This window comes from Rousettus aegyptiacus, unplaced genomic scaffold (assembly GCF_014176215.1).
Source record: "Rousettus aegyptiacus isolate mRouAeg1 unplaced genomic scaffold, mRouAeg1.p scaffold_m13_p_1, whole genome shotgun sequence".
Classification (NCBI taxonomy): Eukaryota; Metazoa; Chordata; class Mammalia; order Chiroptera; family Pteropodidae; genus Rousettus; species Rousettus aegyptiacus.
In genome coordinates this window covers 88,666,667-88,690,357 of record NW_023416284.1, presented here as the reverse complement: position 1 = coordinate 88,690,357, position 23,691 = coordinate 88,666,667, and the positions used below count along the sequence as shown (strand labels likewise).

The following is a 23,691-nucleotide window of genomic DNA, read 5'->3' as shown; positions in this document are numbered from 1 at the left end:
TTCTCAGGTGGTTCAACTCAACTTCTCCTTCTTGTTGCTGGATCCCTTTAAGTAAGGGGATGATAATTAGCCTGTTTATGGCTTAGCGTGGCATTATTAATTAGTTTCAACTCTTTGGGTTTTGAGAAACGCAGTGAGTGTTGGAAGGCAAAGCAATTCCCACTGCTGTGATTTGGGGTGAACTTATCAACAATCTGCTAATTCCCTCCTGAGGGCTCTGTCAGAGGTGAGAGTCCTCTCACTGCCTCATGGAATCTGAAACAACTTAACTTTCCAAAGCAGCTACCCTTCTCCCTAGGTTCCACTGAAAGGATATGTGCAGCCCTTCTGGTAGGGAATTCCTGAGAATCTCAGGCTTTACCCCATGAGCCTCTTAAAAGGTTAGACCTTAACCAGAAAGGTTAAGGCCACAGAGACCTTTCCCTGGTAAAATAAATAGAAAGCGCTTTCTCTCTGAGAAAAGCACCAGCTACCACCTTCATTCTGACAAGTAGCCCAGGTCTGAAGCACATGTAAATGCCCCAAATACTGTGACTGAGCAAATACACCTCAGCCCATAACACATGTAACTGTGCCTCTCCACATTGTCATGCTCTGGAGTCCCTATGTGCCACACGAGATCTCTGTGTATGACAGGCCTGTGCGATGAGTCTATAGAATCCTGGTACATTCCCTTCCTCCTCATTTCTTTCAACTCAATTCCCCTGTCAACCTGAGTGAGTCTCAAGGATACTGAGGTCCTACTTGGGACAAGAAGAATTAGAAAATGGAGACAAACATGAATGAAGTCTCTAGATTTTACTATGAAGATTTTTATCACCAGGTGGATTTCAGCATAGAGGTTCTCTCATATAACTGGGAAATTCAACACGGCGCTGTAAACACCCACTCATGTACATATATTTTGGATGTGTTTATTTCTTAGCTAAATTACCAATAGAGACTCCTCTTTCCAATGTCCAGTAAAAGCAAGAGAGAGGGAGGAAGTATCTTCATAAAAGCTGTCACAGACCCAAAGTTAGGAGGGGAATCCTGCAGATGAATGAGAAGACATTTAGAACTCTAGTCCCTCAGGTCAGCTTCCTCCATGAAGAATTTGGCACTCTGGCTTCAGCAGCTGCTTAAGGTCCATTGTATCTCCCTCTCATCTCCATGGCTGTGGAAGATACTGGTCTCCTCCAGAACCAGTCAGAGCCCCACCGAGGCCTGTGGTGATCTCCATGATTCCCTCCAGGGCCTGGGGAAAGGTGGAGGCCGTGGGGATGGTAGACACCTGTGTCAAAGACATCTCTCAGGGACAGGGAGTTTCTCTAGAAAAAGAGAGTGAATAGTTTCAGAATTATATCCCCCTCTCCCAAATCTTCACCATGGACTCCTTCTGGAATCTTCTCCCACTTCAAACCATCAGTCACCTAGTGCTCCTTTCATCCACTTTTATTCCTTTGTTTGGCCTCCTTTTCCCTCAAGGCAATGGTTTCCTCTGCACATTGATTGGCTCCTCTGGTTCTAGTTTGCTATTTCTCTTTAGTAACTTCCTCCTGATCTTTCTTTCCTCCCTACTCAACTTGGTTCCCCTACTATTCATACCCTATTTCCTTATGTTCCTGCTACTCCCTCTCCCAGGCACTTCCCTACGTATTAGGCACTTACCACACAGAAGAAGAGCCCAGCAAAGAATCCCACAGCCACTACAGCTGAGACTAGAGTAATGAGGAAGATTTCCCATGGCTTCAGCGACCCACTGGGCTCCACTTTATTCTTTGAAGTAGCAGCACTTGTGCTAATTCTATTGGAAGTTGCGTGCATTCTAGTTGAAGAAGGTGTGCCCGAGCCTCCTATGGTTGTACTGGATCCAGTGTTGGCAGCTGTGCTAGATCCAGTACTGGAGGCTGTGCTGATTCCACTGGAGGTCACGCTGGACCCAGTGTTGGCAGCTATGCTGGTCCCACTGGAGGTCACGCTGGATCCAATGTTGGCAGCTGTGCTGGTCCCACTGGAGGTCACGCTGGATCCAGCGTTGGCAGCTGTGCTGGTCCCACTGGAGGTCACGCTGGATCCAGCGTTGGCAGCTGTGCTGGTCCCACTGGAGGTCACGCTGGATCCAGCGTTGGCAGCTGTGCTGGTCCCACTGGAGGTCACGCTGGATCCAGCGTTGGCAGCTGTGCTGGTCCCACTGGAGGTCACGCTGGATCCAGCGTTGGCAGCTGTGCTGGTCCCACTGGAGGTCACGCTGGATCCAGCGTTGGCAGCTGTGCTGGTCCCACTGGAGGTCACGCTGGATCCAGCGTTGGCAGCTGTGCTGGACCCACTGGAGGTCACGCTGGATCCAGCGTTGGCAGCTGTGCTGGTCCCACTGGAGGTCACGCTGGATCCAGCGTTGGAAGCTGTGCTGGTCCCACTGAGGGTCACGCTGGATGCAGTACTGGAGGCTGTACTGGTCCCACTGGATCCAGTGTTGGAGGCTATACCAGCCCCACTGGAGGCTACATTAGAACGGGTGTTAACAGATGTGCTACTATCACCAGAGGTTATGCCTGACAATAATGATACATGATGATAAATATATGTTGAGCATATATACTTTCTGCTTAACACTTGGTTAAATTCATTACATAGATAATTTAATGCTCACGATGGGCCTACGAAATAGATACTATTATTATTGCCTAAGATAAAGAAATTGAGGCTTAGAAATGGAGTCTAGCCCAAGTTTATACAGCTGGTAAGTCATATAACAGAAATTTGAACACAGGCTATGGAATCTTCACTTTCAGCCACCATTTTCAGTCACCCTCCCCACCTAACCTGAATACCAGGTTTGCAAGACCTGTTTTCACTGGCAGTAAGCTCATTCCAAAATCTGCTATACAAGATTAAAAGTATCATAAAGGAATTGTAGGACCCAGGTGAAATTAGTATACATTGATTAATTCATTCTTAAAGAAGTATTACTCCCTTCTTGGAAAATATTTCCAGAGTGTTATTCAGAAAATACCCACAATAGGATTATCTGGAGAGCTTGTTGAAAATAAAGTTTCCTACTCAAACCACTCCAGATTAAGCAAGTCAGAGTTTGAGATGGGACCCAGATAGCTGCCTCTTCTAAAGGGGCTAATGTTTTTATATGCATTAAAGTTCTAGGGGCTCCTGATAACTATGGCAAAAGCTGGAGAAGAACAAGTTATATGTAGCTTAAATGTATAAGATATCCCAGTATTAAGGGCTATAAATCAATATCTACAGGTATAGAGAAGCCTTTCAATCTTCTTGGAGGCTCAGCTGGAGTTAAGGTTATGCCTGTTTTTTAACCCCTCACTACTCTAAAGGACAAAGACACTCAGGATTCCCAGAGCCTGTATTTATCTCATCGTGGCCCATTTTATTACTATTTGGAACATGGGCGCCTATCACTTTGCTCTGCACATGTGTATTTTTTTCTCAGTCTTATTTGAACTAACAGAAGATTGAAGGTAACTCTATTTTGGGAAGGTTCCCAAATTTTGCATAAGGTACAAATTGGGGTTAAGATCAGAATCATGAGTAAAATTAAGAAAGTAAAATGACCAAAAGAAGGGGTGACATGTGAAAGAGATAGTGAATTTGATCTGAGAAGTTTTAAAGAACAGAATAGAGGAATCAAAATGATAAGAGGGCTAATTTTGATCCAAAATAATAAATTCTCAAAGAAGTCCTGCTTTCCAGTTGTTCAATAGGAGTCGGCCCAGGGAGTGTTTGAGTGCCAGGGGTGTGAATACAGGGTAGGAGTCAGTTTTGACTCTTGAATCCTATTCTCCTCGGTCTGAGGCTAACTTAGGCTGATGTGCAATTAGTATTAGGAACAGGAGAGAAATTAAGTTTGTAAAATATAGATGAGTGATATTTTTTTAAATAGTCAACTTCTTATTCCTAATATTTAACCCTCAGCTATATCACACAGGTTATTACCATTTTATAGATGCAGAAACTGAGGCACAGAGAAGTTAAACAACTCACCCAAAGTACACAGGTGAAAGATGGAGCCATAATTCATATGCAGGCAATCTGAGACCAGAGTCCACAGTTTTAACCACTGTGCTCTGACTGTCTCCCTGGTGATACATTATTAGACTGAAGTGATTGGAGTAAAATGATGGTCCTCACTCCATGGAGGAGAACCAGAGCTAGCCTAGTAGTGGTCACCACCACCAAAAGCCCTCAGAGGTTCTCAGACCACCCACTTTTAAAGAAAATCACTCACCATATTCTAAAAGTAGGAGATGCAATAGTAACCAATACTTAACAGGAATGTTTTCTTTCTGCATCTCAATCTGCATCTCGATCTGCCTCTCGGTGGCTGGAAAGCAAGATGCCTGGATCCCAGATGTGATCAAGACCTAGAAGGCAAAGAGCAATATTCTTGAGAAAGGAGAGTTCAAGGGAAGATATAAAAGGCTAGAGCTCCAGGAGCTTGGGTCTCCCAAATACGTGTTCTTGGGAAGAACCTTGAGCTTGGGGGGATGGTGGGTTGAGAGATTAGGGTGCCAGGTTTCTTAAACTTCTTCCATGTGATGTCGTTGCCTCTTTCTTTATTGTGCAAAAGCTTCAGGGGCCTTTATACCTTCATATGGGTTGGGGAGGAGTGGGGAAGTTGACTTGTTCTTCTATCAACTGTGAGCAGCTAACAAAACAATACTGAGCCTGGGAAGAAATAGTTTAGGGGTCAAGAGGAAGGTGAAAAAGGAGAATGACATGATCACACTAGACAGAGCACTGGGCTGGGTTACAGCAGGAAGTAGAATGGGATAAGAAGATCAAGGTTGTCAGAGTGGAAAGGACCCACCCTCTGAGGCCGGGATGGGGCCAAAAACCTGTTCTACGTTAAGACTCTATTTCCTGGTCAGGAAATCTTGTGTACTGACTTAGCAAGGAAGAAGCCCTAATGGACTGAGCTGAGGGTGCAGGATCCCACATCTCTAAACCAAACAGAAATATGAGACTCATAAAAGAGCAGTAACTAGGGATGAAGGCTTCTGGCTTATAAACAGAAAACAGATGGAGCACTGCTGTGTATGCTGTAGGCATTCAACAATGCACACTGAATGAACAGGGGAAGAGAGATCTAGAGATTAATGAAGCCATCCTTGAGGTCTCTCAGGTATGTCAGTCTCAGAAGATGCAGGGGTGGCATAGGGCCCCCTTATGACACTCAACCACAGGATTTTCTTGTTGCTTGCTTTCAGAGGAATTTATAAGAGCTTTTCCACCCTGGTATCCTATAAATGTCCCTTTTCATAAGCCTCAGTGAAGCATCTCTCAGTAGGGTGTACCTCGGACACCATACCAGGAGACTTCAAGTCTGTTGGAGAAGAGAGATCTATAGTCCAAGTACTTCAGGAGCTTTGCATTGTGTCTGGACATGGATGTAGCAGCAGAAAAGACACACAGTCAGATAAATGAGCATGACTGGACAAACTTAAATGAGTGGAAGAGTTGGGGAGTTCATGGTGAAGGCATCTTGTGTCCAGGGCAAGAGGGGTGGTATTGATGGGAGTGCTATACATAGTGTGTGTAACAGAAGTCAGCTGTCTTCATTCACGTCAATGAGGAGAAGTTTCGTGGAAGAGGTGACATCTCAGATAGTTTATTTTTAGGTGAATGAGCATCCCCAACCTATTAGAACTATTATAAAGAAGCTGGTAGGCAGGAGGGGGCTAGAGACACAAAGGAGCTTGAAATGAGTGAGTCTGAGAGTCAGGAAAGTACAGAGTATGTTGGGAAAGACTCAGGCACAAAACTGCTTAGTGGCTGTGATGAACAGTCTCTGAGGCTGAGGGTAAGGGGTAAGTGACAGGTTGGACTCCTAACAATCTTATTCTGTGGCTGAAAAGCCAATAAAACTCTAAGAAAGAAACCTTCTCTATCCTCTCTAGAACTGTGTGGAGGCAGAGGTCCTGAATTCAAGTCTAGATCTTACCTTTTAGAGGCCATCCTAAAAAAAAAAAAAATTGTTACATGCATACTTAATTTATCAGAGTCTAAATGTAATTAATATTTTTACTCTTCTTCAAAACAGTATGAGGACCTTGAAACACTTTAATCCTTATTACCCATCTCCCAACTCATATCCTAATGTTATTAAGTATTTCAAATCCATCTTGTTTTTTCACTTCATGAGAGATTATTGTCTACTTATACGCCATAAGACAGAACAAGGTCACATAGCTACAGTAAGTTTCAAAAGAGACTGAGAAATATACTTTTTAGATGAGTGGATATGTGCGCAACTGAAATCTGAAAATTCTATTGTTTAAAGATGGAGAATGGTATTAGCAGACTACCATAAAGCTATGATACACATATAAACCTACTTGGATTATATTCTGTATTTAATTATTCCAATACCTACAGCTTTTGTGGATCTGATCCTACTATTTTGTTTTGTTTTGTTTTGTTTTGTTTTGTTTTGTTTTGTTTTGTTTTGTTTTGTTTCTTGCTGGCTTTCACTCCTGGTGTCTGTTTTCATTTGTGGTTGAGATTTATGACTACAAATTTATTTTTCTTGTAATGTTATCTGTAAAAGTTCCTTGAACTTGCATATTTTGGCTAAGCATTTGGAGGCATTACCAATGGAGGATTCTTTTAGATTAAATGATAGGCTTGAAGATTGAAAAAAATGGCATAGATAATAAAAACTTTGTTCATCCCTCTGTCAACCAAATCAAAGTTGTGACAGAAACATGGATAAACAGTAATCAGAGTCATCTGGGATATAGATGAACAGAAGCACTACAACTAGGGAGAGAAATAAGAACTCACCCAGCAACAGTAGAAGGTAGGAGCGGGCAAAGAGGTGAGGCTGTTCGGTCAAAGCAGCTGAGTGGGACAGAGGCTGCAGCATGGAAGTCAGCAGCTGCAGATGCCTCTTAAAGGGGCCGTGACTGCAAGTGGACTTTCGTGGTGATGGACCTGCTCACTCTGGGCACCAGCGCTGGGTCAGCTGCATGGAGAGAGCACCAGGGACTTACAGGGGAACATTGAATTGTCAGAGCAAGGGCCAGAGGTGAAGCTTCTCCTTGGCAGAAGTGCTAGCAGTAACCATTGTTCCTCTGTTGATCCCTCCCTCCTCACAGTGTACGGATGCAGATCCACCATAGCTGAGACTGCATCAAACTGGATAATAGAGGTTGTTCCACCCAGAGGATTCCATGAAATTTCACCTCCCCCAACTCACAGCCCTACCCAAAACACATCCAAGAGTGCCCTTGGTGAGTCTGGTGCTCCTTGCTGAGCAGCACCAAAACTCACACTGGTGGCAACTGCGGGGCCTCTTGAGGTAACTAAAAGCACAGCATCTATGGATTGCTTGTTGAATCTTAACAGGGGCACAGGTTTGGGCTGAAGTTGGCCTGTAGCTGAACCCTTCTCAGGACTGTGCCAGTAGACGCCTTCTACACAAAGACTGGGAGACTTAGGAGCTTTGCTTAGTATATAGAAACAGACACGGAAAGACAGCCAAAATGGGAAGACAAAGAAGTAGAAACTGTAAGAGAGATCAGAACAGAGATCCAGGAATAATGGAGTCAAGCAATCTAACATGCAGAGTTCAAAACACTGGTTATAAAGAGGCTCAATGAACTTAGGGGAAATGTAGACAAAATCAGTGGGAATTTTAACAAAGATATAAAAAAAACATAAAAATAGAAATGAAAATTATAAAAGGAACCAGTCATAAATGAAGAACACATTATCTGTGGTGGAGAATATATTAGAGGGAATCAACAGAGTAGATAAAGAAGAAGATTGAACCACTAATACAGAGGATTAAGAATCCAGGGATACTCAGTTAGAATGACAAGAAAAAAGAAGCCAAGACTATAATAATAATTTAGTAAGCCTATGGGACACTATTAAATGTAAAAATATCCATGTCATAAGGGTACCTGAAGAGGAAGAACAAGAAGTGGAAAAGCTATTTGAAGAAATAATGGTGGAAAACTGCCCTCATCTGGTGAAGGAAATAGACATACAGAAAGACCTCCAAAAAGATGAACCTAAAGAGGTTCACACCAAGACACATCATAATTAAAATGCCAAAGGTTAAATACAAAGAGAGAATCTTAAAAGCATCAAGTGAAAAGCAGTTAGCTATCTACAAAAGAGCACTCATAAGACTGGCAGCTGATTTCTCAAAAGAAACTATGCAGGACAGAAAGGCTTGGCACAAAATATTCAATGTGATAAAAACCCAAAATCTATAACCAAGAATACTTCACCCAGCAAAGCTATCGTTTAGAGTTGATGGACAGATAAAGAGCTTCCCAGACAAAAATAAGCTAAAGGAATTTATCAACACCAAGCCAATATTACTGGAAATGTTGGAGAGACTTCTTTAAGAAGGAAATTATATATATATTATATATATTTATATTTATATTTTTATATATATCAAAACTATATATATATATATATCAAAACCATGAATAAAGAATAGTAATAATTACATTCCTATCAACATGCACCTCACATGGAAAAGAATTAAGTGCTCCAACCAAGAGAGAGGGTGGCTGAATGAATAAGAAAACAAGACCCCTATATAGTCTTCCTACAAGAGACTCACTTCATAAACTGAAAGGAAGGGGATAGAAAAAGATATTGCCTTGATGGACCTAAAGGGTATTGTGCTGAGTGGAGTAAGTCAGACAGAGAAAGACAAATATCGTATAATTTCACATACATGTGGAATCTAAAGAACAAATAAACAACAATAACAACAACAACGGAAACAAACATAGATACAGAGAATATTTTGAGGACTACTAAAGGGGAGGGGTGGTGGGCAGGACAATGAAAAAGGGCAAAGGGATTAAGAATTATAAATGGGTAGTTACAAAAAAGACGTGGAGATAAAAAGTGTAGCATAAGGAAAATAGTTAACAATGTTGTAATAAATATGTAAGGGGGAAGATGAGTGCCTGTTATAGTGGGCTGACTGCTTTGTGAAGTTATATAGATCTCTAATCACTATGTTGTACAACTGAAACTAATATATTATTGTGTGCCAAGGATAATTCTTTTTAAAAAACTCATTGAATTGTACAATATAAATACAAGCATCTAATTGTCTACTTTATTTCAATAAAGCTGGTAAAAATATACTTTGCATAAATGGTAGGCTTGAGGTCTTTTGAATTACCCATGATTTGGGGCTGAAAACCATATAAAGTAGTGTTGTAGTTACGAGCTATTTCTCAAGAGATAATTCCCCCTCTTCTCCTTTTCCTTGCATCTAGTTTAAAGACAATTTTACTTGCATTTCCTTAGGGGAGGGGTGGGTTTATTTTTAGTTTACACTCTCTCGAAAGGTTTCGGATTAATGTGAGGGTCTTCTCCTAGAGTTACTACCTTAGCTGGTCCTATTGAGGTTGTGCTACTAAAGCTTAAGTTCACCGGGTTTGTCAAAAGTTGGCTTCAGTACTCCCCTTACCTCCTTGGGTGCCTGCCTTAACTTAGTCTTTAATTTTAGCATTCCTTACTTTCCTGTTGACTCACTGGTTCATCTAAGAAGATTTTTCAGTCCACCATTTTAAGTTTTTCAGGGTATTTTAAGTCAAGATACCTAGCCCGTTATAAACCCAGAAATTTAAGTTCTCATTGGATTGTTCTGAGAAATAAATGCTGGTGTATTTAAAGGCACAGCACAGTGTTTGGCACATAATAAGCATGAGATAATAAAGGACAAAGGAAAAAAAAAACAAAGAAAAACATAAATATATAGATTCTAAGTGCATTTTGAGATTTTAATTTGTAGCACATCCCAGTGATTTTCTCCTTACTTGTCACATAGATTTGGCAGAGACAAAGCAGTAAGGAGAAAAAATCTTCCCAAAGATGAAGGAGACCTAGAGGGCACTGAGTAGATCTAAGATGGTTTTCCTAATATCCAGTTTGTATGAGTTGAAGCTCCAAACCTAGACAGATGTTAACTAGACTTACTGTAGTGATCATTTCACAGTGTATAAAATATCAAATTATTGCGTTGTACACTAAACTAATATAATATGTCCATTGTACCTCAATTAAAAAAGGAAAGAATGGACATCAGATCAGTGAAGGTCATGTTGCTAACAAGAACTTGCAGAATTCCTACTGTGTACCTTTCATCAAACAGCTCCACAGTCAGGATTAAAACCTGATAAATTAGAGGGAGAACTCCCACTATTTTTGGAATCGGCCCCTCAACCAGCCACAAAAGCCATTTGTACAGCTGGGACACCTGAAATATCAACCGACAATTTTTGCCTAGATAATCCTTGATGTAATATCATCTTTCAATGAAGATGTCTCTGGTGTGAATCCCTTTCTTCTTAGAATCCAGAGGATAGTTGTTAAGTATTTTTTTCCTGTGGAAGTCTTAGAAATTAACAGCATTTTTAACCTTTTCTATTGCTTTTGTCCTTTTAGACTGCTAATTTAAGCAAAGATTGTTTAAGCAAAGAAAGGATTGTCATTTTTCCCCGTTTAAGAAATACCTTTATGCTATGAGTGTGGTTTTTCTAATTTTTGGTCTCATTACAAAATGATTCAACAAGTTTGCCTTACTGTGACTTTAAAAAAAAGTGAAGATGATCATCCAATTTACAAATTCTCAAGGGAGATTTTTCACCCCCTCCACTCCATGTCAAGTTTAGAAATAGACATTTTTCTCGGTCCCAAATGTGCATGATAGGCAATGTAGTTTTGTTCTAGTTTAACCATGCACTTAAGCTTTAACCCTGTTAGATCTCAGCTTTATTTAGGGTTTTCTATTAAACTCTACCCCTGTGCAGATCCTGGACTTTACCTCCCGTATCTTCATGCTAAGAAGCTGTGAGAAGATAAGTTAAAGTTCACCAGATGTAGCTAATGCCTTCAGTGCAAAGCCTGGTTCAGAGCTCTCCTTCAACCTCTGAGTCCTCATCTTCTCTTGGTTATTGATCTAAATATTACCTACTATCTGCCCAGCTAATTTATATAATTACAAAGATATTTTTCAATATTTTATCCAGCAATTTTTGTTGCTTTCACTGAGATGAGTTGTTAATGTATCTTGTCCACTCTCTTGCCAGATAAGTAGAAGTTATCAAAAAATTGTTTTGAGATTATAAATTTCAAAATTATCAAATGGTAGTGCATTTAAAGTCACCTAATACAATGCTTAGCACATAGTAAGCAATCAGTAACAAAGGAAAAAGGGAAAGAAAAGCCCCGACACATAAACAAACAAGCAAATCATCTTTCTATCAGAAATACTATGAGATTTTTCTTTTTTAAGCTATAAGAATACCATGCTTCTTCTTACTGGTCACATTACATCCTGAGGAAACAAAAAAGAAATCCAAAGCCAAAAGATAATGGGTTATCATTTGCATGTTGGGAGATCATAGAGAAATTGTTCTGAGGTTGGTCACTGTAACCTCCTAAGAAATTTTTAACTATCCTTAAGCTCAGAGAATATTTTTACTTGAGCTCATAACTAAACCTGATGAGGCTGCAGGTCTCCTCCAGAACCATTCTCTGTTTTTCTGGCTAATTTGTTGGTCAAACTTTCAATAATCTTTTCTCTGGCTCTTTTCTTGACCTTGCTCATGACCATCTGTATGGACGATTCCCTGAAGACATTCTAGAGGCCTATCCAGACTGATTTTATGGTCACTGCCTTCTCTCCCATGACCCTTCACCACCACCCCCCAATGTTTTCTTTTCAATAGCACCCTCTATTATTCAGTCTATGTCCATACTCCCTTTCCTCCATAGCTTCCTCGGTGGCTATCTGTGTGATCCATGTCCATGACTCCCACCATGACTCATACCATAACCATATCCCTGGTTGTGACTCAACTCATGGCCCACTTCATGGCCCACTCTGCACCCAAAACCATGTGCTCCTCCATGAACCAGTTCATTTTCCAGGGTACGGAACATTCCAGAACCCAGTCCAGACAAAAGCCAAGGCTGTGGCCATGAGGTTATAAATGCCTCTATTTATCAGAGGAAAAGAAAAGCCCTTCTAAAATAGAGGGGAAATTTTTTTAATTTAAACCTCTCCTTTCATATCATTAAACCTTCTTGGATTGTCAAAAATCACAAATTTTCACTTTCTAGTACTTTCTGTTTTCTCTGTTCTCATCCATTTTTTTTGTAGGTGTGCTGTTTCTCTTCCTCTCATTTATTTATTCAGTTCTCTGAGAAATAGCCTTCCTAGTTATTGCACTTACATATTCTCTCTATGAATGCTGTGATCGTTGCTTGATACCTTGGTGAGGTTATTTGCCACTCAGCTTTCCAGATAAGGGTAAATCTATATAGGAATACCTAGGGAGTAGAAAGTCCCAGAAATAGAGAGCCTTTCATTGTGTTAATATACCAACCTATCTTTGAGGACTGATAAATATAAATCAAAGTTCATAAATTAGAAGTCAGAATAGTAGTTACCTTGGGTTGGGCAGGTATTGACAGGGAGGGGACACAAAGGAAATTACTCAGATGATAGAAATGTTCAATAGTTTGAACTGGGTGGTGGTTAAATGGGTGTGTGCACATTTTAAATTAATCAAGTTGTACACTTCAGATTCATATACTTCCTATAAGTTATGCTTCAATTTAGGGGGGAAAAAAGATAAAGGAAGGCCCACAAAGAGCTAATGCTTGGAGAATGAGCTATAAACACTTCTGCTAAGAGCACGGGCTCTCCTGACAAGCTGACTTGGTTAGAGCTCTGGCTCTGTCACTGCCTTGCCCTGTGGTCTTCCGAAAGTTACTTCAGTCTCTGCCTCCAGTGTCTTAGTCAGTAAGAATATATGGCCTGAAAGTAACCAGAACTAGGGAGAGACAGTGTTCTCTTCCACTCTTGGCTCTGAACCTTAAACCTAGTGAACAGTTAATAAAATACTAGTTATTATTTTATCTTTATTTTAAACATTTAGAGGCTTCCTCAGGGCTGATGAGTCTTATTTTGTTCTCACCTAGAAAAAGATCAGAAAATCTGAGATGAGAAACTCAAATAAGTTAATTGTAAATTATGCCAACCATTTGTTGGCTGGTATGTCAAATTTTCATTTATTTATTGTGTATTTGCTCTGGCTCATCCTACAAATGTTGAAGACCACTTACAGGAATACGCACAGCCAAAATGGAAAAATATAAATGTATTTTAATAGAACAAAAGAAATATATTGAAATAGAAGATTAAGACCAGGACAGAGACTGGAACACACAAGTGCAGTTGGCTACTGGTATGTGGCTGTCACACCTACCACAGAGATCTATAGGGGACTCCAGGGCTCAAAAAATGTCAGCTCTCAGAGCATCAGAAGATACTCCTATAACAGGGTGAACGTTTCTGTGGCCTCTGTTCTTGCTAAGGCTATTTCTTTGTCATCCACCCTTAGTACTTAGTGAAATATTTTGAAATTTCCACCTATCTTAGCTGTGCTAAGAGGTATCTAGAGAAGTTCTTTTTTTTCACTTAAATATAAATCATAAAAGGAGAGAAAGCGAGCTCTCAGATGTAGCACGTGGTAGCATCTATAATGAAAGTGAAGGGGCCCAATATTCATCACTTTCTAGAGATTATTTTTCTAGTGTTATTGTTCTAGCTACTTTATAAAAGATATACTTCCATTATCCTCTCGACTCTCCTCTATTCACACCACATAGACCTACACACTAACTCTCTCTTGAGCCCCCACTTCACCTTTCCTCTCCTTCTTTTTCACTTCTTGCTGCATCTATAATTTACATTTTCTATCTCTCTCCTTCTCGCGGTCTTTATATCATGCTATGTGTTGCGACCAAGAAAAGCAGCTATTGAAGTAACACCCTTGAATGCATTTGTGTCTCCACAATGTCAGGTTTATTGAATGTAACCTTCTCAGATAAACCAACCAGTTACCCACGCAGGTTAACACACAACACACAGAGAGGGGAAGTACAGTCTTACATACAAAGTGAAGGGATAAAAGCCCTTAGTGTCTCCAAAGTGAGCTATGGTCTAGCAGCGCAGAGAGCTGTGCGTCAGTCCCAAGCCATTGGATACAGCAGGTCAGAGGGTCAGTCTTTGACTCTAGTGCATCCATTGGTGACGCTATTAGGTCAGGCTTGAGCTTCCTCTGTCTAAGGTGTTCAGCTTATATGGACCTTATGGAGTGGGATCCTTAAGCTTATTGGCTCCTCTTTATGGGGGCTGATGTCTGTGGTTTAGAACAGTCCAGTCACACCCTAAGGACATTCATTATGTGAAAGTTGACATTTCTGCCATGGCTCCCATGTAATCCATCTTGTAAAGTCCAGAAAGTCCTCACTTCTTTATGATTTGTACACTATATGAGAAAGTAAAATTCAGACTGAGAAAGTAACAGTCTACCCTGCCATTCATCAGCTGGGATGACAACCTGGAATGAAGCTGGGACAGAGTCAGCTACAAGGCTCACTGGAAAGAACATTTCCCCAAGGACATGCTGCAGCTGGAATGGACACTGCAGCTGGAAAGCATAACAGTCCCTTCTCTGAGTGACTTGCTCACTTTAGTGATGTAGCCAGTGAAACATTTGCAAATTTGTGTTTTAAATTGCATCACTAAGAAGGAAATATCTCAATTTTGTCTGGAGAATCTAAGTTACTTTGACGCAGAAATAGCCTTGATTTCTGACCCAAGGGCAGATAAGGAGTTTCTGAATACATTCCATGTCTATCATAACTTTGTTGTTTCCAAGAAACTTGGATCCACTTCATTTGGATCTACAGTCTAGGTTGCCATTGACTGTTGTGCACATAGCCCAGCTTTGCTTTGAGCTTACTAAAACTCTGGTTCATTTAACTTTCACCAAAACTGCGCATACCTCCATAACTGTGATGACTCTTTTCCTTAGTTTTGTAACAATCCTCTTAGTTACCCTGGTGTACAGTCTCCCTTGTTGCAACAAAGCTGTACATCTGGCTGTGAGACTATAGCTTTGTTCCTGCTGGTCTTATGTAATGGGCTACAATAAGTGTGACTCTCTACACATTGCTCTCATCCTGGAAATTCAAGTAGTCCTCTTCCCATTAGCCTATTCCCACTCATGATCTATGTTCTAGGTGGGTTTCCCTCATCTCCATGCACAGTGACTCACGGGCGAAAACTCATTCCCACTAACAGCCCAACACTGACCATGACTGCAGCCTGAGAGATGAGGGTGATGGCCCAGGGCTGCAAATGTTTACTTGGTTTAGTCACATTTGTTGACATGTGGTGCTCAGTAAATATGGTTGTGCCCGTGGGGACTGGCCCTATTTTATGAAAGGTGGTGCTGCTTCCAGAAGGAAAGGTCAGTTGTAGGGTAGATCCCTACTTGGTTGTCCCGGTACTTGGAACTGAGGCGGTAGGTGATGTTCCCATAGTGAATGGGGCCAGGTCAGGGGAATTCAGAGCTATCCCAGGGACAGTTTTGTTGGTAGCAGTGGTCACAGACTCCAGTCCAGTGGTGACGAAGATGCAGGAAATTGGTCTGATTCCAGTGGTCCTGGTGCTTAGGAAACAGGTCACACAATATGCGGAATTTGTAGGGAGAATAATTAAAGAGAAGAGAGATGTATTTAGAGCAGACGGGTTGAATCTAACACATTTATGGTGGTGATGGTTGGAGGAGATATTGTGGCGGGAGGAGGGATGATAAAAAGGCATTTACCAGAGGCTGTGATCCCCAGAATAGAAGTGAGTGTCTTGGAGAAGAGAAGGTAGAATATGTCCACTGGAAGTGCTGGTGATCATGGAGGTAGAAGATTAAAGAAGTGTGACCATGATTCATGCAGAAGCGGAGGAACTATTCAATCTCAAAAATCACCACCAAATAAAAGTGCTAAGGTTGGATACTCTCATGATGTAGTCACTAGGTAGGAGGGGGTCTGGAGGAAGAGATGATTGAATCAGATTTACTCATGGGAGAGGCAGTGGCCATGGCTAGGGGCAGAGGTGACATGATCTAACACAATTATGGTGATTAACAAAGTCGAGGTGAGTGTGCTCAGAACAGATCTAGAAGAACCTGATCCACATGGAGGAGGCTGGCCCCAGGGACAAGAGAGTGTGGACTCAGAACAAGGTGAAAGGATCTAATACAGCAGAAGCAGTGGAGGTGGTGGCTTCCACAGCAATGCTTGTGTTTAGATCAGAAGTGGTTACACTGAAGCGAGAACTGTGTCAGTTATTGGAATAGCTGAGAGGCTCAGAACCAAGTGGATAGATCATGTCCAACACAAGTGCTGATGGCAAGTGCAGAGGTGGTTTTATTCAAAGCAAGTGCCGGAATAGGAAAATATCATTTTGGTCTAAGACTAGAACGAGGGTTAGCAAACTTTTTTGTAAAGGTTCAAATTAAATTTGCTAAGCTATTTGGGTCACACAGTCTCTGTCACAACTGTGCAAAGTAACTGTAAAGCAGCTATAGACATAAATGCATAGGTGTGACTGTGTTCCAATAACATTATATTTGGAAAAACATAACAAGTAAGACTTAGCTCACAAAAAGTAGTTTGTGATACCGATAGACTAGTTACTGCCCTCAGGGATAAAACTATTATATAGTAAAGAAAAAACAAAAAGTGACATAGGTTATTTTAGGTTAAATTTATAAACAGTGATATGCATAGATCTTAGGTATTCAATTAGATGAGTTTCCCCCCCAGCTTTATTGAAATATAATAGACAATTAGTTGCTCGTATTTACATTGTACAATTCAACGAGGTTTTTTAATTATAGTTGTCATTCAATAATATGTTAGTTTCAGTTGTACAGCATAGTGAATAGAGATCTGTATAACTCACAAACTGATCACCCCACTAAATCTAATACCCCCTTCCCCTTACATATTTATTACATTAACTATTTTCCTTATGCTGTACTTTATATCTCCATTTTGCAACTATTCATTTGTACTTCTTAATCATTTTTCCCTTTCTCATCATCCCCCCAAACACTTCCCATCTAGTAGCCCTCAAAATATTCTCTGTATCTATGAGTTTATATCCACTTTTGTTGTTGTTAATTTTCTTCTTTAGATTCCACATATATGTAAAATAATGTGATATTTGTCTTTCTCTGTCTAACTTATTTCATTGAGCACAATACCCTCTGGGTCCATCGAGGCAATATCTTTTACCATCATCTTCCTTTTGTCTGTAGTGTCTTTTAATCTGCAGCCAGAGAGATGAGGGCGATGGCCCAAGGCCGCAAATGTACACTTGATTTAGTCATGTTTTTTGGCATGTGGCTCTCACTAAATATGGTATGCCCGTGGGGACAGGCCCTGTCTTATGAAAGGTAGTGCTGGTTCCAGGAGAAGAGGTCGGTCGAAGGGTAGATCGCTTCTTGTTGGTCCTGGTACCTAGGACAGAGGTGCTAGACGATGTTCCCACAGTGGATGGAGCCAGGCCAGAGGAATTCGGGACTATTCCAGGGATGGTTTTGTTGGTAGCAGTGGTTACAGACTCCATTCCAGTGGTGACAAAGATGCAGGAAGTTGGTCTGGTTCCAGGCCACAATGGAAAAACAGAAAACAAGCGAGACTTAGTTTACAAAAGTAGTTTGCAATCCTTGGACCAGGGCTCAAGACATTGAAGATGTGGTGGTGTCACAGGTGTCACAGGTTAAGTAGAGTTAATTACACTTGGCACAGAAGTGAGAGTATCTGACAAACTGAAATGGCTGTCAACAGAGGTGAGGTGAGTTTGCTGTAGGTGAAAGTGATGGGATATCATTAACTTGTGGTGAGGAGATATTTGCAAAGGAGTATTTCTGATTGGAAAAGAATTACTGGACAAAAAACAAAAGGAGGTAAAGCTAGAGTAGAAATAAGTAAGATTCGAGAGGAGGGAATGAGTTATAGCTAATATATGTGATGCGTTGACAAGAGTCTAGAGCATAAACGATAGAAACAGGTGAAAAGATGGTGGTTTTCACTGGAGTTAAATGTGCATGCTTAGGGGAGATGTGGTAGGTATTCCTTGATACAACTGTGTTGGTGATGGACTGAGTAGAAAAGTCAGTGGCCTTGGTGGACCCCAAGGTGGTGAAAGAGTCTGTGAAAGGTACAGGGACATTGGTGGAGACCGCTGTGGCCTCACAGGTGGAGGTAGAGGCCAAGAGGTGTGATGAGGCCAGAGTGAAGGCTGTGGTGACCTCTGGGGCTGTGATGGGTCCAGAAGGTGAAGTGGAAGCCTCAGTGTCCCCAAAAGCTGTGGAGGAAAATATGGTGGGCACAGATGCTGAGAAGGAGCCTGTGGTGTTCTTAGAGGCTGTGTTGAGACCATTGGGATAGTAAGGGTCTTATAAACTGTGATGTTATTTGTAGCAAGCACAGAAAATGTTGAAAAGTCTATGGAGAGCTGAGAGGTTGGTGAGGAGATTGCAGTGAACTTGGTGGTATCAGAGCCTGTGCGGGAGGCCGTGCTGGTCACAGATGTTGTTGTGAATGGCACAGTGGACCCAGGGGCTGTGGGGGACGCCATGGTGTTAACAGACTCTGAAGTGACCTCAGAAGCTGGACTGTAGGCCATGCTGGTCTCAGATCTTGCAGTGGAAGCATTGGTGGTATCAGAGCGAGTGGTGGACAAAGACTCTGCAGTCCTCTCAGAGACTGTGGTCAAGGCTGTTGTGGGCACAGACACTGTTGTGGGGGCAGTAGGTGTCCCATAGGCTATGGTGGAAGACATGGAGAGGTCAAAGCCTATGGTGGTCTCAGAGGCCATAGTGTACACTGTGGTGGTTTCAGAAGGTGTTTTGATAGAGATGTGGCACTTTTAGAAGCTGTGGAGAAGTGCACAGCAGCCTCAGAGGTTGAGGTGAAAACCTTGGTGGGCACAGACTCTACAGTGGTCCCTGAGGCTGTGGTAGAAGCCCTGGTGATCTCAGAGCGTATGGTGGTGTGATTGGTAAATATGGTGGTGGGCACAGATGTTAGCATGGAGGATGTGCTGCCATCAAGGCTCTAGAGGAGGCTGTGATGGTCTCAGGGGGCATAGTGGTGGCTGTGTGGGGCACAGATTCTGCAGAGGTTTCAGTGGAGACTCTAGTGGTATCAGAGGCTGCACTGGCAGCTCTCGTGGTCTGAGTTGGTGATAGAGGCCATGGTGGTCTCTGACGATGCTGTGTTCTTAGAATGAGTGGTGGAGGCTGTTGTGGACACAGTTGTTAATACAGAGGATGTGGTGGTCTCAGAGAATATGGTTGGTCCCGAAGCAGAGATAGAGATCAAAGTGGAGGTTGCTGTGGGCACGGATGTTCTGCGGATGTCGTGGTGCCCTCATGGACTGTGGTGAGGCAAGGATGGGGACAGACATTGTCTTGGAGCCTGTAGGAGTCTCAAAGACTGAGCTGGAGGCAGTAGTGGGTGCGGATGTGTTTGTCTCCGTTGACATTGTGGTGGCTGTGAGGGCACCTGCTCAGCAGTTTTCACAGAGACTTCGGTGGAGACTGTTATTGTCTCAGAGTCTGCGGTGGTGACTGTGGTGGATCCAGATGCTTTGGTAGAGGATGTGGTAATGTAAAGGTCATGGTGGCTTCAGAAGTGGAAGAGGAGGCCACAGTCATCTCAGAGATTGTGGAGGAAGCTACATTGTTCAGGGCCTATAGTGCTTTCAGAAGCTATGGTGAAGACTGTGGTGGGCGCAGACATTACCATGAAGGTCCTGGTAGTCTCAGAGGCTATGGTAGAGGTCATCATGGGAACAGATGCCACAGTGAAGGCTGTGTTGACCTCAGAGACTGTGGTGATGATTGTGAGTGTTTCAGATCCTATGGAGGCCTTGGAGTCTGTGGTGGAGACTTGGTGAGCAAAGATGTTATCATGCAGGAAGTGGTGGGCACAGACACTACAGTAGTGAGCAAAGTGATTTTAGATGTTCTAGTAGAGGCTGTAGCGCATTCAGAGTGTGTGGGATACACTGTGGTAGGCACAAATGCTGTGGTGGCTTCATTAGTGTCAAAGTAGTTGTGCGGGACACAGACTCTCCAGATGTCACAGAGGCTGTAGTGGTGGATACTGTCATTATCTCAGAGGCTGTGGTGAAAGCCAGAACAATGACAGATAGATAGGTGGAGGCCTCAACTGTGGTGGTAGATTCCATGGTGGTCTCAGAGGTGGTGGTGGTGGTGGAGGCCATGGTAGTTTCAGAAGCTCTGTTCTTAGAGCCTATGGTTGGGGCTGTGCTGGGCACAGGCATTGCCATGGAGGACGTGGTGCTCTCAGAGTCTACGTTGGTGGCTTCAGAGGCTGGAATAGAGACTGCCATGGGCAGAGATTCTATGGTGGAAGATCGGACAGTCTCAGAAGTTGTGGGATAGACTGTGGTAGACTTGGAATCTTTGGTTGTCTCAGAAGCTGTGGTAGGCACAGATGCTATGGTGATGGTTGTGGTCATTACAGATTTTGACTGCTGATTCAACTGTGCTTCTGTACTGAGTGAATGAATCATTTGACCAATTTCCTTTGTACTTCTCCTTTCTTCAAAAACTTTGCAAATCAGGGACATCAGCTTTTTTTAGGCAGAATGCTTGCCTACGTGAATCTTAAAATCTAATCCATGTTAAGGAGGCATCACAAACAGAAACTGCGCATCATCTGTCTTGTGTGCTTTACACTAAGGAGAGTTGGAGGAGAAACCGTTATTTGAAAACCACCTTAAAGTCATCTGGACTGATTTCCCCAGATGAGGTGGAAGTCACAGGTCACACCAAAATGGGAGAGCCGCTTGAGCAGAGACCCTCGAGTGCAAATCCCCTGTTCATTCTTTAGGGTTTTCAGTGCACCCCTGACTGAGGAAAGCCTGCAGTTTCTAATACATGAACTGAGGGCAGTCAGGCTGTCAACTTCAATTTTGCAGGGTCTCTTTAGGCAGTCAAGGTCAGAAATGATGTATCAGGCAATTTGTAAAGGTTCTCTGTGAAGAGACACAAGAAAATATGAGTGGAAAATCCTTGGGATGATTTCTGAATTTATTTCATTTATGTATTTTTTCAAGTATAAAATAGCAGACCAAGTATTAGCAGTGGGAATGGATTAGAGGAGACTGGGAGATTAGCCTAAATTTTTCTCTGTATTCAGTCCTTCTCATTTATTTATTCAAAAATAGTCCTTTAAAACCTTCTATAAGGTGTGTGGTGTCCTAGGCATGAACTCAGTGGTTAAAAAAAAAACATACAGAACTTATATTCAAGTGAGGCAGAAAGATAGATAATGTCTGAAATAAAAGATCTATGAATAGTCAACCAGGGCTCTTTCAGAGGCTAACAGAAAGAGGTTCTCTTGTCTTCCACATCAGGGACAGACTGTGGAAATGATGGCTCAGAAGAGAAATGAAGGGCTGGAGCACCTAGCCAAAGCAGAGAAATACCTGAAAACTGGTTTTTTCAAATAGAAGCCAGATTATGACAACGCCACTTCTGAATATGGAAAAGCAGAGCTTCTGAGCTAGCTAACATGATGCTGAAGGTGATGCAAGAACTATTTAACTGAGAAAGCCAGCATGACAGTTCTAGAAAACACCACTCCCAATACACCAGCCCCAGAGGCACTGGAACACTGAAGTACTGGAAAGCTCACAGCAAGCGCAGATCCAGGAAAGTCTGTATGACTGTATTGACAGACCACCAATGTGTTTAAAAATGAGGAACACTTCAACAGGCAATTAAATGCTTAGGAAAAGGCTCAAGAGTGCTAGTATAAGGATGCAGGGTTGACCAGACAGCTCTCTATTCAGAAGGAAAAAAATATATATTTATAAGGAAATTGAGAATTATTCAACTGGTTATAAGAAAAAAGTTGCTCCAGTCTTAGCTCACCTGCACAGAAATGACCACATGGCTGCAGGAGGCTGTCAGGGAGAGCTTAGCATACCAGGGCCCATGGAAGTGACAGCTGTGCTGGCCTAGAACAGCTTCTGGAAGCTGACCAGCAGGATCAAGCTGCAGTGTCAGAGGTCTGCAACTCTCCACACTGCAAGTACGTGGACAGCGAGCATGCTAAATTGTACCTGAATGCACTGGTTTCAGAAGGAGGATCAAGAAGAAATCACTGTGGATGATTGCAAGACCATGTGAATGCACTTAATGCCACTATACTGTACACTTAAAAAATGGTTAAAATGGTCAGTTCTATGTTATGCATATTTTACCACAATAAAAACATTAAGAAAAAGGAGGAGGAGAAAAATTAAGAGAAGAAGGGGCAGAAGGAAGTCAGCAGCAACACCGCAGCCCAAGCCTGGGGGTGATCCACCACAGCTGACAGAAGAAGATGAATATTCAGGACTGTGCTAGTATTTTGCTTTGCAAAAAAAAAGGAAAAAGGAAAAATTCTGGTATGCCTTTTTATGCATTTGGAATTTATTTAAGAGTATTCCATACTTCATTACAGCCATGGTTTGGAATGCTAATAAAGACTGTAACTTGTAGTTCCCAATTCCCCAAATTTGCCATCTATGTCGACTACCTGTGAAACGGTCCTTTTCTTTCCATGACAGCTTTCCTAAGACACAAGCAGGAGTTAATTGGAAATATACTGTCATGTTTTAATACAGTTGATTTTAAAACTTGTGAGCCAAATTCTAGATAAATTACATTCTGAACAAATGGAGCAACAGGCATGGATATTCTTCCTTGGGTTCGTGTAATTTATTATTAGAGATTTTATTTTATTTAATAATTGCTGATAAAAGTGAAGTTTGCTAATAAGAAAATTAATTAGAATTTTTAAAATTTGTTTTGTTTTGTTTTTAAAAGGACATTTGTTCTTCACAATATTGGAAACATCTAAATTATTCAATCTTTTAAGAAGAAAAATTGGAATAAGAAACTATTTCGAGCCTTACAATACTATCTAACCCAATAAAAGAGTCTTTGTTTAAAATCTATGAATAGCAGTATAAAACAGGTGTGATGTTTAAATCCATAGGTGCAAATACTAGAGAAAAAAGCTAACAATCGGAAGTCATTGCCTCTGGAGGCAGGACTCAAAAGTGAAAAGGAGTGGGAGCATCAGAGGTGGCTGTTTTTTGTAATGAGACTTTCAGACTATTGGAATTTAAAAACTATTTACATGAATTACTCTGGTAAAATTTGCAAAGGAAACAAACATACACACAGTGAATAGGACATGAGAAAATGAAAACAATATTTATAGGAAAATATTTCAAGAAATTTGACGATGAAACAGGGCATTGCTGGGAACACTATGTGTTGTTAAGATGGACACTGGAAGAGCTGAGATTTTCAAAGTGTGGACCCTGAACCATGGTCATCAGGATTGCCTGGGAGCTTGTTGAAATGCAGATTCCAGCCCCCACTCCAAACTTAGGAACCACAAGGGAAAGAACCAAAACCTGCATTTTATAAATAATCTCATATATGTACAATAAAATATTACTCTGCATAAAAAGGACGGGGTGGGGGTGGAGGAAATCTTGCCATTTGCAACAACATGGATGGGCCTTGAGGGCATTATGCTAAGTGAAACAAGTTGGACAGAGAAAGACAAATACTGTATGCTCTCACTTACATACGGGATCTAAAGAAAAAAATCAAACTGATAGATACAGAGAATAAGACTAGTGGTTGCCAGAGGCGGGAAATGGGGGGTGGGCAAAATGGATGAAGGCAGTCAAAAGGTACAAACTTCCAGTTATAATATGAAGAAGTCCTG

The 23,691-nt window shown here is 41.7% G+C and overlaps 1 protein-coding gene and 1 pseudogene across 1 annotated transcript; one reads left to right on the top strand and one right to left on the bottom strand.

The window, feature by feature from the left end:
- Nucleotides 1–1,121: 1,121 nt before the first annotated feature.
- On the bottom strand, nucleotides 1,122–18,742 carry MUC21 (mucin 21, cell surface associated). The gene is made up of 5 exons (XM_036234708.1): nucleotides 18,541–18,742; nucleotides 18,087–18,229; nucleotides 4,276–4,373; nucleotides 1,651–2,515; nucleotides 1,122–1,310 (listed from the first exon to the last, which is right to left on the bottom strand). The coding sequence occupies exons 1-5, from the start codon at nucleotides 18,740–18,742 to the stop codon at nucleotides 1,122–1,124; spliced, it is 1,497 nt and encodes a 498-aa protein (XP_036090601.1).
- A 2,586-nt stretch (nucleotides 18,743–21,328) lies between these two features.
- On the top strand, nucleotides 21,329–22,075 carry LOC107498055 (annotated as a pseudogene).
- The last annotated feature ends 1,616 nt before the right edge of the window (nucleotides 22,076–23,691 follow it).

Bases quoted from the DNA above. Each gene is read 5' to 3' on its own strand.
- MUC21 (XM_036234708.1), bottom strand. From the start codon at position 18,742: ATGGCCTCTGAGACCACCATAGGCTTTGACCTCTCCATGTCTTCCACC. The intron at 4,374-18,086 runs GTACCTTTCACA...TTTGCCTTCTAG, and splicing joins CGGTCTCCACCAATGTCCCT to GTCTTGATCACATCTGGGAT. The intron at 1,311-1,650 runs GTAAGTGCCTAA...CTCTTTTTCTAG, and splicing joins CTGGGCTCTTCTTCTGTGTG to AGAAACTCCCTGTCCCTGAG.